We start from the raw sequence: 14,625 nt of genomic DNA, 5'->3' as shown, positions 1-14,625 counted from the left end.
CATACACTCTCTTGTTGGATAACAAACACCATTCATTGTGTAGGGCTACAAGAGCTCCCTCAAGCCGGAGTTAACAAGCTCCACAACATTCGGAGTTCATATCTAAGTAACCTCTAGAGCATAATAGATCATTGCAATTTAGACCGAGTACTAACATAGCATACACACCGTCACCAATAAGCTATGAAAGGGGGAATAGATCACATCAATACTATCATAGTAATAGTTAACTTCATAATCTGCAAGAGATTACAATCATAACCTACGCCAAGTACTACATGATGCACACACTGTCACCATTACATCATGAAGGAGGAATAGACTACTTTAATAACATCACTAGAGTAGCACATAGATTAATAGTGATACAAAGCTCATGATCACATAAAGATCACATGGGAGAGAGAGATGAACCACATAGCTACCGGTACAGCCCTTAGCCTCGGGGAGAACTACTCCCTCCTCATCATAGGAGACAACAGCTGCGATGAAGATGGCGGTGGTGTCGATGGAGATGCCTTCCGGGGCACTTCCCCGTCCCGGCGGCGTGCTGGAACAGAGACTTCTGTCCCCCGAATCTTGGCTTCGCGATGGCGGCGGCTCTGGAACTTTTCTCGTATCGTGGCTTATTCTTTTAGGGTTTTCGCGACGGAGGCTTATATAGGCGGAAGGGCAGCCTCGGAGGAGTCCTGGGATAGCCAGACCATAGGGGGCGCCCCCCCCCCTTGGCCGCGCCGCCAGGTGGGGTGGGGCCCCCGTGGCTCCCTCTGGTCCCTCTCTGGCTCTCTGGAAGCTTCCGTGAAATATAAGACCCTGGGCGTTGATTTCGTCCAATTCCGAGAATATTTCCTTTGTAGGATTTCTGAAACCAAAAACAGCACAAAACAGGAACTGGCACTTCGGCATCTCGTTAATAGGTTAGTTCCGGAAAATGCATCAAAACGATATAAATTGTGAACAAAACATGTAGGTATTGTCATAAAACTAGCATGGAACATCAGAAATTATAGATACGTTTGAGACGTATCAGATATTTCCAGTAGCAAAGAAATGTTTGACAGCAGCAATAACATCTTCTTTTATAAGGCTCCAATTTCTTTGAAAAATCTGGCAGGGAAGCCGTCGGGACCAGGAGCCTTGAGGGGACCGATCTGGAAAAGGGCATCTCCAATTTCTGAGTCACTATATGCTTCATCAAATTTTCATTCGTCTCATCAGTCACCAGATTCTGAACCAAGTCGAAGATATATGTAGGGTTCATCTCTGTATCCTTTTTGTAAAGATTTTTGAAGAAAGTTGATACTTCTTCTTTCATCTCGTCGGCATTTTCCGTGAAGGAGCCATCAGCAATCATGAGTTTTTTTTATCTTATTTTTCCTGCTTCTTCCCGACCCTTTCCTATGAAAGAAACTTGTATTTTTGTCCCCTTCCTTTAGCCAAGTTACTCTCGATCTCTGGAGCCACATTAGTTCTTCTCTAATCAACAGTTCATCTAGTCTTTTCTGAACTTTATCAATTTTAGAGAGGTCGTTTGGAATGTAAGCCAGATGTAGAGTTTCAAGATTTTTCTTGAGCTCTTTCAACTCCTTTTCCATTGACCCAAACTTTTCATTGCTTCATACCTTCAAAATTGCCATAGTCTCGTTTAGTTTTTGGTTCACTCCCTGTAAGTCCTGGTTACCACGAATTTTTGTCCATGCTACCTCAGTTTCTTCAGCCAAAGACTCTTCTCTTTCCCACATGATTTCATACCTTTTAATATCTCTTTTTAGGTTCCCTATCTTCTTTTTGTCCAGCCTCACTAGCAAAGGGCAGTGATCTGACATAGAAGATACAATATGTTCCACACTGGCTCCAGGGAAATTTTTGGACCAACTCGGCTGAGCAACTGCCATATCCAGTCTAACTCTTACATTGTTTGCTCCCTGCTGCTTGTTATTATAGGCCCATAGCAGCCCCTTGTAGCCCAAGTCAACCACACCACAGTAACTGAGCACATTTCTAAATAATTGCATTTGGTGTTCACTCCTTCTGGCTGAAAAGTGTTCCTTTTGCCACAACACCTCATTTAAGTCACCCACTAGAAACCAAGGCTCGGAGGTACAAGTCTTAATTCCGGCAAGTAGATCCCACCCGAGGTGTCTATCCCGGACTCTAGACGCGCTCACCATACACAAACGTTGCTCTCCATTTTATTTCATTTGGTTCACTGATTTTTACATCTATATGGTGCACACTAAAATTTATCAGCTCCACATCAACACTCTTCCTCCACATCAACGCTAGACCTCCACCCTTCCCTTTAACACACACGGGAAAACAACACTCTAAGCCAAACCTTGTGCAAACAGCCTCAACTGCTCTTTTATTTTGCCTAACTTCAGAAAGGAAAATTACTTTTGGGCCAAACATCCGCCCTAAGAGGACAAGTTCCTGAACTGTTTGTGGCTGTCCGAGGCCACGACAGTTCCATGCCATGAGATTCATGGTTCGTGCCGTGCGCCCTCATTAGCGCCCGATTATCGGCCATAATCCTATCCAAAGGTGGAAATATATAATACACGCAATGCGTAAATACCTTGAAGGATGGGCAAAGCACATGACAGAGAAACTAAAAAATTAAAAGCTTCACTTATTATCCATTATTGATGATTAGAGGCTATTGCTGAAATTATTGTCTACTACAAAGTCAATCTAACGCGCAGATTGCTCGTCTTCTGCGAGAAGAGGAACTTAAATGGTACCAACATTCAAAATTCCAATTTATTTTGAAAGGAAATGCGAATATAAGATACTACCGTGTTGTCGCAAATGACAAACACTGGAAGAAACATATTCACTCTCTTGTACAAGAGGAGGGCACGATCGAAAAACATGAGCAACTGAAATCATACATTACAAATTATTACAAAAATTTATTTGGTGAACCTGAAGAAAGACATTCCCGAAAGACATTCCGCAAGTTTCTGATGAGTAACATACCCATCTTACTGCACCTTATACAGAGGAAGAAATAAAAAGGCAGTTTTCCAAATGGAACACAACAAAGCTCTGGTACAAGACGGTTTCCTAGCTGAATTCTATAAGAACTTCTGGGAGATCATTTAGTCGGACCTTGCTAGAATTGTTCAACATTCTTCATGTTAGACAACTAGATCTATTTTTACTAAATTTCGGTGAGATAATTTTGCTGTCAAAGGTTAATGAAGCATAAAGGATCCAACAATTTAGGTTTGTCTTCTTAATGTTAGCTTCAAGATATTCACGCAAACCGCAACTATTAGGATAAATTTGCTCTGACAACGTGTTCGTCCCACCCAAACTAGTTTTATGCAAGGAAGGAATATCCTAGATGGGGCAGTAATCCCTCATCAAAAAAACTTCAATGGGTTAATATTAAAGATTGACTTCAAAAAATCTTATGATGAATTCAAGGGGTCTTTCCGTCAACATACTCTTAGAATGAAATGTTTTTCTAATGATTGGCGCGGTCTCCATAAATGTGAAGTTAATATTATCAGCTTTCCAACAGCTTTCGGGTCTCAAAATAAATTCCACAAAATTGAATTGTTTTTCTTTGGCGAGGCTCAAGACGAGGCGGTACTTTATGCTGAGCTATTTTGCTGTGGAGAAGGCTAGTTTTCCAGACAGTTATTTATGCATACTATACATTATCGGAGGCTCACATATGCTGAATGGAAATATATTGTGGAACGACTAAAAAAGTGATTAAGTAGCTGGAAAGGAAAATTACTATCTTTGGGTTCAAGATTGGTTCTCATTAATTCAGTACTAAGTAACATGGTACTGTATATGGTTTCTTTCTTGCAGTTACCCAAAGGGGTTTTGCAACAGTTGTATTGTTTCCTATCAAGATTCTTTTGGCAAGGAGATAGAGAGAAAAACAAATATTGACAAGCTAAATTGAATGTAGTTTGTCGCTCTAAAGATCAATGATGCCTTGGGATTCATGACCTTTAGATCAAGAACATAGCTCTTCTAGGTAAATGGCTTTTCAAACTTCTTACCGAAGAAGGGGTGTGGCGAACTCTTTAAAAAGAAAATACATAGGCACACGTGTATTGTCTCAGATTTATTGGAAATATGGAGACTCGCATTTTTGGGTTGGATTAATGGTGACTAAGAATATGGTTCGTTCACAATTAATAATGGCTCGGAAATAAGGTTCTGGGAGGATAAGTGGCTAGGTAATGCTACACTCCGAGAACAATATTCTGCTCTATATTGTGCGTCACAAAAGGCGATACGATCGCTAAGGTGTTAGAGTTTTCACACCAAATGTGACGTCCAAAAGAGATCTGGTTGGTCTTAGGCTGGCGTAATGGAATACTTTGCTACAATGTCTGGTTTTGGTCTAGTTGACGCAAGGGACTGATGAACTTCAATGGAATCTACATGAGAGTGGTAAATACTCTGTGAATTCTATGTACAAAGTATTAATCCACACATACGTGTCGGTTGATAATAACAAAAAATATGGAAAATAAAGATTCCGCTCAAGACTAAGATTTTTGCATGGTATCTTCGTAGAGGTGTAATCCTCACTAAAGACAATGTTGTGAAACACAATTAGCATGGAAGTACAAAATGTGTATTATAGCACCATGATTAGACGACTATCAAACACTTATTCTTCCGGTGCAAATTTGTTAGATCTATATGGTTAGTCATCCAAGTAGGTTCTACCTTATACCCGCCACGTAGCATTGCTAATATATTTGGCAATTGGCTAAATGGTCTGGATCATAGGTTTATAATACTTATTAGGGTGGGAGTGCTTCTCGTTGTTTGGTAGCTATGGCTATGTATAAATGACAAGGTTTTTCATCATGAAAACTTTTCTCTCATGCAGGTTATCTACCGGTGTACAAAACTTTGCTCCGTTCATGGTAGTCTTTACAATGTGTGGAGAATTGCGGTCTGTTTATGGAGGTCTCTACACGGTTGGATGACACGGCGAAATATATTTTTATCCAACATACATGACCGCGTAATCTACGGATTACTCCCCCATCACTCTAGGCGCCTATGCAGTTTCTTAGAGGATTACTTGTATTGTGCCTTTTTATTTTTGGCCTTTTGATACCTTTGGATTTGTGCAGCTGTGTGAATCTTTGTTATGCAGTGACTGGGTGTAATTCTTAAACCTTTTAAGTAATAACTTCCTTTATCGAAAAGATGCATGAAATAACATCACAAGACTCACATTCATTTGCACTCAATGAGCAAACTTTTACAACATCATGCACTCGTGAATATTTCTTGCAACCTTAATAATAAAACATGCCTGTAAACTTGAGCGAAAATAAAAATAATTTCCAACCCAGAGATTCTACATTGTTGTGGGTGTCCCCGTCTTATCTGGTCCACTTGTTTGCTGGAGATTGGTGCCCGGGATGTTTTGCATATAGAACCTGCACTTGTCCAGCTAGCTCTTCCACCCTGTAGAGCCGAAGCTGTACATGTACACTTCGATTCCTTACACCGCCGCCAAGCTCTTCTGCCCCCAACCTCACCGGATCTAGCCTAAAAGCTTGCATACATACTGTTTGTGTGTGTGCCGCCGCTCCTCGCCGTTCTTCTCGACAGTCTCTTCTATGGGCGGGCTCCTCTGCAACTTCCTAGTCGGCTCGACAAGGGCGAGCTCCTCTTTCTCCTCCGTACAGGAGGAGGAGCCCTCTGGAACGCCGCCAAAAGAAACTTCGTAGAAGTGTGTAACGTAAAATCACAAGAAAATTTCAGTCGTTTAATATTGAGAATCATATGACATTAATTTAATAATAAAATATACATCTTTTTATTGAATAGTTTGTAGACTAATATAATAGAAGGCACTTATATGTACAATCGTTGTTCCCTTTCTTTAATGAGAGGTGATGTGTCATTTTTGGTTCATTAGCTATCATGCTTAATCTTCTTGTCTTCACGGTGCATACATGTAATTGCACGCACACACGTAAGATTCAATTTCACAACAATCATCAGTTTGGCAACATCAGAAAATAATTCTAATTGAGCAACACACCTATAATCTAGTTTGGAAACTGCATTCACGTTGTCAATGGTGATTGCAGTCCAACGACCGTAGGGTCACGAGGGAGGCATGGGGTATAGAGCGGCAGATGGCCGCGACCTCACGTCTTCAGACTGGAGATTTCGGTCGGCTGTGAGGATGCCGACAACGTGCAGGCGCTCTAGCTGGTGGAGGAGCACAGGCTGGAGGATGAGAGCAGGGTGCATAGCGGCAGGCAGCACCGACCTCGAGATCAGGGCCGGTCCTAAGATTTTTGGGGCCCGGGGCGAAACTCAAATCTAGGGCCCTTAATAAAAAAATGATATAGCTATTATATGATACTAGCACAAAACCCGTGCCTTGCTACAAGTAGATCACATGTTAAACGACATGTGTGAGGTCTTGCCAGCAAGCTTTGCCTCCCCTTGTGTGGCTCCCCTCCACATGTTAAACACGTCCATGTCCGCCTTGCTCCCGGTGTTCCTCCGGTTCCTCCCCGCCTACTCGAGCTCCTCCATGTCTTTGTGGACCCATGCATACTCCCACGTCTTATTATGTGTCAGCGCCGCCACCTTCTCTGCATCCTAGGCGAAAGCACGCTACTCCTCCTCAATGCATACCATGGTCCCGGCCAACACATTCATATCGGCCTTGCTTCCAGTGCTCCTTCGGTTCCTCACCGCCTCTTCGAGCTCCTCCAATATGTGTCGACCCATACACCCATGTCTTCTTCCGTCCCCCGGATCCTCCACCCTCTCTGTATCATCGACATGGAACGTGCCCACTACCTTTTTCTTCTGTTGATGCTCTGTCCAGCTCCCCTCCTGATAAACGCTCTTGTCCTAGTTGGGCGCTGCACACTGTTGACGTCTCCTTTCCCGACCGCCCTTATGTGCCTCGAGCCGGCCTTCCATTTCCCTCTCTACCTTTTGTGCCTCTTCTCCACCGCCACCTAATGTTCCCCGTGCGTCTCCAAGGTCGCCGGGTAGTGAGTCGGTGGAAGATGGTGTAAAAAGGCCGCGGTTATGTAGAAACTAAACAACACATCATTCATGAACGTTGTTACTTGGTAAGCATAAATTGATGAATTTAAATAACACAACATTCATGTTGATCCAAGATGCAACTTTAATGTTCAAAGAATATGCGAATTTTACGTCAAATTCAAAATGTTACAGGAACGTCCACTGTCAGATTAGTGCATGTCTGAACGACAGGTGCAATAAACCATGGTCACCCTATTATGTGAATTCCTTAATGGCCAGGAACTTTGATGCAAAAAATCAAATCAAAGGGATAAGGCAGTTCCAAATGGGGAATTTTGGTCCCCGTCCCTGGGTTCTCCTCGGCTGCCGGCACGCCATGACTGCAGCTGCACCTCACCAGTCGCCACCCCACCTCCATGTCGTCTGTTCCCAACCTCCTTCATCTCCACATCAAGCCCTGGCTGCATCTCTCCAATAAACCGACATTGGCAGCGCTCCTACCTCCAAGCCAGAGTCAGTTACCTCGTACTGAAATCACGATGCAGAGGATCTGCAAAGATGAGAGACAGATCCTGGGAGATAGGAGAATGACGGTGGATTGTTGGAAGATCGGCGAGACGGCACCTACGGAGTTCCCAGGAACAATGACGAGCAGGAGCGGAAATTTTGATGTTAGGTGGTCAGGTTCTTTTTATACGCAGAGTAAAGTATCCTAGCCGAGTACGAACATTAAACAGTATTGAATGGGCTTCGTATTGTAGCCGAGACTAAAGAGTGGACTTGTTTTTTCGTTCTTTAGCCCATGCGTGTGGCTGGTCACCTGGTGGTTCTCACGAAACTTTTTTGTTTTGTTTTTTCGGCCCATGTATTTGACTTGTGGTCTCAAGGAACTATAGCCCATGGGTTCGGTTGTGAGCACGGCCTGGGCTGTTGGGACTTTAGCGATCGTGACATGGTAGAAAAGATCGTGCGAAGCCAGCGACCTACCACGGTCGTATTGCGGCTAAGATAGTAATGTTAGGACACCAAGTGTAAGTAAAAAACAATATCAGTACAAAAAATTATAAACATTGTGAAAAGTTTCTCCTAATATAATAGATGCAAACTCTTTGGTGGTGGTATATCAATATCACACTTAATGATTATCACATCAACTCTCGCTAGAATTGTGTTATTGCCTTGACCGATGCAAGCAATGAGGTCTCCTCTCAGCGATTGACCCTCTCACCTTTTATCATGGACAAATGGGGGCCTCTGGGGAACGAACGAAAGGGTGACGCATACGGTACATAACAAACTAGAAGGCTTGTACCTAAACACTACCTTGCATTTTTTTTATCTTTCTCTGAGCTTTTATCCAAACTGAATTTCTTAATATTTCTTGATAGACCGGACCTTGTGTTGTTGTCAGACTATCTAATGCCTCGATCCACCGCTTGACTGGCTTGAGGGACAGTCGATTGTCTACCATTTTGCTTGCGCATTGCTATTGGCCTCTTAGATAGAGCACATTGCATCCTAGCAATGTTATCACACAAGGATTAGCTGTTCAATCTTTGAAACAATTAGAGCAATTGGCGGTGAGATGGAACGAACTTAGGGGACATTGGAACAGGCTGGCAATGCCTCCATGTAATCTAGTGTATGCTGCAATATCTAGATCGATATGTTTTTAGGGAGCAATTAATCGTACTGCATCGGTTTTGTGGGCTAATCCCATGTAGTAATCAAAAATGCTAGATTTACGGACTGACTTCTATGGAAATGGCCTACGGGATGATGTGTTAACCACCTGTTAGTTCACCTTTTTCTCCCTTCCGTGATTTTAGGACTGGGAATGCGGCACCAGCAATGTTACACTTACAGGAAAGTTTTATGGGACACAAACTTACGGGATGAGGTGGGGGCACAGAGTTGGTTCAGATTTTTTTCCTTCCCTTGTTTCCAGGATCGTGAACCACCCACCACGACACCACGTCGGCCCGTAGATGGATTCCCGTAACATATTCCCGTAAGTGTAGGATAGCGGTTCGGTCCTAGCTCTTTCATCTGGCTAAAAAACACGAGCGAGAAAACTCCATACTTGCCTCCAATGGCGCTCTATTCTACAACCCCATACACCACACCTACCTCCAATGGCGACCGCCCCTCCCCCCCCCCCCCTCGGGGCCAGCCCTCTGATCATCGAGGACTTGGGTTGGCGGCAGGAGGCGCCAACCTCAAGATCTGATCACGGGGGAGTTCGGCCAAATGAGAGGACGCGACCAGCGTGGAGGATCCTCCACCGGTTGTAGGCGTAGCTCGCCCGCGAAACATCGTCATTTTAACGCTGGCAGCCCGGTAAAGGCCTCGCATAGAGCGTACAAAGAGGAAGTGGACCAAGACAAGCATCCAACGAGGACTCTCTCCCAGGTTTTTTTAGCCGTAACATGGTAGGGTGTGAGGACTATCTCCGGATTTTTAGCTCTAAGGCGGACGGACAGATTGGTTTCTTTGACACACGAGGGTTTTGAATCGGTTTATTTGACGTACCATGGTTAATTTACCTACCAACACCAACGATCCCTATATATGTAGTATACCTAGCCATGGGTAGCCCAGCCCGGCCCGAAATTCTTGGGCCAAGCCCGGCCCGACCATGCATCTGGGCCGGGCCTGGGCCCGATTTTTTGGCCCGATGGTTAGGATGGGCCGGGTCTGGGTCGTCAGTTTGTGTGATTTAGTGAAGCGGTCCGGCCCGAGTCCCGAGGCCCGACGGGCTTTCAGTGTGATGGGCTGGGCCTGGGCCTATTTTTCGGCCCGACGATCGGCTGGGCCGAGGTTTTCCGCGTGGGTTTTGGCCGGCCCGAGCCCCGGCCCGGCCCGAGCCCCGGCCCGGCCCGAGAAATGCTCAGGTATAATATGTAGTGAAGAAGATACGGTATGAACCGGTGGTGGTCTTGTTACATTTATCTTCCTATTTTTCTTGCATAAAAAATACCAAGTGAACTCACCCAAAATTTCTGTAATACAAAAGGAATTGAGGGGTATCTTCTGTAAAAAGAGAGAGGAAAAAACTCAGGGTGTTTTCTGCAATGTGAGATAGGAGGCTGCACGCATCTCAAAATAGATTGCACGTACAGAATAAACATGTGACGCCCACGTATATGTAGAGTTTGATTTCCGTACGTTTCCTCCGCTCACGTCCTTTTGTTAGTGTTCCGCAGGTGGAGCGTGAGGTAGAAGAGCACCCGAAAGAGGAACCCCCACGCGACAGTGGCCCACAAGCAAGCCCACTTGCTGAGCTGGCCCATGGCCTGCTCCGCCAGTATGTCAGCCCCCTTGGCAATGCATGACGTGATGTTGAGGTCGACCTGCATGTTCAGGCTGATGGCGTTGAGCACAGCCACTTGGGTGGCCACTGCCTGCTTTGCCATGGTCGTCCCGTCGAACATCTGCAACCCTCTCATGAAGCACTTTTCATGGTCGGCGCTGAACTCGTTGAGCATCACCGCCTCGTAGGGGTACTTGATGAGGGAGAGGTAGTGTAGCCATATCCAGTAGTCCGGTATGCGGTCACGGATCACGAAGAAGCCACTCAAGAGCAGGAAGTAGGACAGCGCGGCCACCACCACGGTGTACCCGATGATCATGTTCGGTACCACGCCGGACAGGAAGGTGACGAAGCCGCTCCCCGCCCACAAGGAAGCGAGCACGATGAGGACGTAGAAAACGAAGCCCTCGGCGCCACCGGCCAGCCCTACGGCGAAGAAGGAGATTGCCGCGAACACGAGGGAGAGGAAGATGAGGGGCGGGAAGGTGAGGATGGCGTTGGACAGGACGTAGGAGGAGCGGCGGTACGCGTTGTGCGCTGTCTCCCGGTAGAAAATGTAGCGCTCGAAGAGGAACACGGGGAGCGCGTCGGCGCTGGTGAAGAAGGTGGTGCCCATTGCATTGGCGAAGAAGCTGAGCCGCTCTTTCACGCCCTTGGGTGTGCTGTTCAGCTGCCAGAAAATGGTGGCGAGGATGAAAGCAGTTATCACCACCGTACCGAACCGGATGAGGAATAGCTCCGGCGTGCGCCGCGAGTTGGTGAACCCTCGCCGCACCAGCACGGACAGCTCCACCCACCACGGGTTCGCGTAAGTAGCAACTTGGGATGTGGCGCTGCTGCCTGAGACGGAGCCGGAGCCGGGCACTAGTTTGCCGCGGGCGATGCTCAAGATGACGGTCTCATTGAGCGACAGAGACGGCTCCTTGTTTGCTGCCGACAGCGCCTTCTCTTGCCACAACTTGTTTAACTTGACGACCTCCTCGATCCCGGCCTCGGTTCCGTCCAGCTCGCGTATGTGATCCAGCGCGAACTCGGCCGGGTTCTCACCGTCGGGGATCGGTTGGCCGAGCTCCGAGAAGAAGCGAGGCAAGGCGGCCGGTGGGCCGTAGTACACCGTCCTACCACTGGAGAGGAATAGTAGACGATCCAGGAGCCCCAGGATGCGGTAGCTTGGTTGGTGGATGGACATGATCACCACGCTTCCACTCCGCGCGATGCGCTGCAGCACCTTCACCACCATGAAGGCGCTTGTGGAATCAAGCCCCGACGTTGGCTCGTCCAGGAACAGGATGATGGGGTCGTGGATGATGTCGATGCCGATGGAGACGCGCCGGCGCTCGCCGCCGGACACGCCGCGGTGGCCCTCGTCGCCGATGATGGTGTTGGCCGCTGCGCGCAGGCCGAGCTGGTCGATGAGCACCTCCACGCGGCTCCTCTTCTTGGACGCCGAGAGCGAGCGCGGCAGCCGGAACTCGGCCGAGTACATGAGCGTCTCGGCGACGGTGAGCATCGGGTAGAGCAGATCGTCCTGCATCACGTACGAGGAGATGACCCTCAGCAGGCTGCTGTCAAGGGCGTCCCCGTTGAGGGTGACCGCACCCTGCAGGCTCCCACGCTGGATGCGGCCGGCGAGCGCGTCGATTAGCGTGCTCTTGCCGGCGCCGCTCGCGCCGAGCACGGCCATGATCTCCCCCACCCTTGCGGAGCCAGAGACGCCGTCGAGCAGCATGTTTCTTCTCGCGCCATGCACGTGACCGTGAGAAACAGCGGCCGTCGCCTTTTTCTGGGGACGCTTGGCGACGCTGTACGTCAGGTCGTTGAAGGCCAGCACGAAGTGGATGGCTGGGCGGCAGTTTAAGTCAACTGTGGTCGGAGTAGAATCGTCGCCGCCCCTATTTGGCTGCACGTCCACGACATGGTTCCTCGACTTGTGGACTTCGGTGCTCGCCTGGGGCAGGTGGTTGCGCCGGCCGTCCCCGCCACCTCCTTCCATTGTTCGGTATCTCTGTGATCGAGAAAATCAATCAAACAACTATACTATAAAGGCATTGGTTGCGAGAGATGGTCTGTGTGAATGTTTCATTTCATTGTTTGCGCTTGTGTCCATCTATATATAGGGGATATGGACGCGGTCATGCGGCGCGCTACTTAACTACACAGCTGCCTCACAATTTGTTCTTTTGATAAAAACTATAAATTAATATTACGAAGATATCAGTTACAACCACAAAATCTGGAAACACATTAGGATACACACAGCCAAGAAAACGAAAGAAGAAGAAGAAAATAAACGTTTCTAAATATAAATATTTTTCAAAAGAGTAAAGGAACAAAAGATAAATAAAAGATAAAAGCAAATAACAAAATAGAAAATATATTGGAAACCAACCAAAATGAGAGAAAAAAAACCACCCACAAACAGCCTACCATAATTTTAAAAAAAGACGGCCCACCAACCTAAAACTAGATCTTTTTTTAGAAAACCACACGCGGCTAGAAATCCAGAAGAAAAAACCGTAGCTCATCAGAGGGAACGACACAGATTCAATACCATAGATGAAAACAGGATGGCCCACCAGAGCGGCTCTAAGGGCATCTCCAGCGGCGCGACGCAAACGGTCGCTGAGCGAACGTTTTCGTCCACCGTGACCGGAAATGCGTTTGGGGCCTGTTCCAGCGGGGCGACGCAAAGTGACCGGGCCGTCCGCGGAGACGCAAACCTGGCCCAAATATGCACCAGGTTTGCATCTCCGCGGACGCTCGGCGGTCGCGCGGAGTGTAACATCTCAAAAATTTCAAAAGAAAGAAAATGAATTTCCCTATTTCCAAATTTTGGAACCAACAAAAACTTTTCTTAAATTAAGTTTGATACATAGTGATCTTACTTAATTCTTGTGCAATTGCTATGATTTCTTGTTAAAGTATTTTGAAATGATCTTAAACCCTAAATCTCACCCCTCTTTTCACCACCCAAGTTAAAATAAAATAAAAGGAAATTAAATAAGAAAAGGGCATATGTGCCCATGGCTATTTTTGTAAATCTTTACCCTAGGCCTTTCTACTTTGTTTAGAGGTTTGGAAAACCTTCATAAACCTTATCTAGTACTTATCAAACCAAATCCAAGGTAAAACAAAAGAAATTAAAAAGAAAATAAAAATGCCATAGAGGCATATGAGAGCAACTAGCAAATTTGTGAAATTGAGGATCTTGACCCTAAGACTTGTTGTGAATAGTTGGATCACTCCTCTATACCATTTCAACACTCAACAACATCAATTGGGTCAAGCCAAGTCAAATTAAAAATCAAATGCAACATATGCATAGAGGCATATGTGACACATAGCTATAATACCCAATTCTTGTCCTATGCATTTATACCTTGATCAAATGGTATGAAACCATCTCTAAACCTAATCTAACCCTAAATGGACCCTAACCCATGCCCAAGTAAAGCAAGGGGAATAAATTACAAGATTAGTGAAAATTGACATATCACATCTTATGTGTTATGGCCATTTTTGCAAATCTTTGAGCTAGACCTTTTGCAATGGTTTAAATGGTTTGGAAATGTTCCTACACTAATAAGAATCACTTTGGAGTCAAGAAAAATCAAATCAAATGGAGAAAAATCAAATAGTGAGAAAATTCCATTTTCACTCACATACACTTTAGCTAATTTTGCAAATCTTCAACCAAGGCCACCATGGCTTGTGTCATTGTTTGTAAAACACTTATATATCAATAACACACCCTTTTGAATCAAAGAAACCAGAATCAAATCAAAGAAAAATGCAAATTCCAACTTACATATGATAATGGTCATGTGACCATTTTATAACATCTTCACCACTTTGCACCCCTGGTTTTGACTTTTCTTAAACCAACCTTGACCAACTCTCTCCACCTCATCCAAGACCATGTCAAGATGAACCACTTTGCTGTTGAACACCAGTGCTGACTTTGACCAGGTTGACCAGAATAGATGAGACAAGTGGAGACATTGAAATAAAGAGAAGATCAACCCCCAATTTGAAATCTTGCAAATCTTCACCAAATTGACCACCACCACCATTCTACCTCTCTGAATATATGAATGAGATCCACCAAAAAGATTTCCAAAATTCAACAAAATTTCTCTTGCGGCCATTATCACAAACACCTTGCAGGCAACATTTGGAAAATGCAACACATGCTTTTACACACTGGATTTTTGCCTAAACCCCTTTTGATCTTTGATCATTGTTGCTCATGTACCTCCTCTGCATCAAGCCCTGCCTTTGGCACTGAGTAA

The 14,625-nt window shown here is 45.8% G+C and overlaps 1 protein-coding gene across 1 annotated transcript; it reads right to left on the bottom strand.

Annotated features, from left to right (window-relative positions):
• Window positions 1–10,199: 10,199 nt before the first annotated feature.
• LOC124658082 (ABC transporter G family member 1-like) lies at window positions 10,200–12,062 on the bottom strand. The gene has a single exon (XM_047196522.1). The coding sequence runs from the start codon at window positions 12,060–12,062 to the stop codon at window positions 10,200–10,202; it is 1,863 nt and encodes a 620-aa protein (XP_047052478.1).
• Between the last annotated feature and the right edge of the window lie 2,563 nt (window positions 12,063–14,625).

The sequence above is a fragment of the Lolium rigidum genome, chromosome 5 (genome assembly GCF_022539505.1).
Source record: "Lolium rigidum isolate FL_2022 chromosome 5, APGP_CSIRO_Lrig_0.1, whole genome shotgun sequence".
Classification (NCBI taxonomy): domain Eukaryota; kingdom Viridiplantae; phylum Streptophyta; class Magnoliopsida; order Poales; family Poaceae; genus Lolium; species Lolium rigidum.
This window is presented reverse-complemented; position numbering and strand designations above follow the sequence as displayed.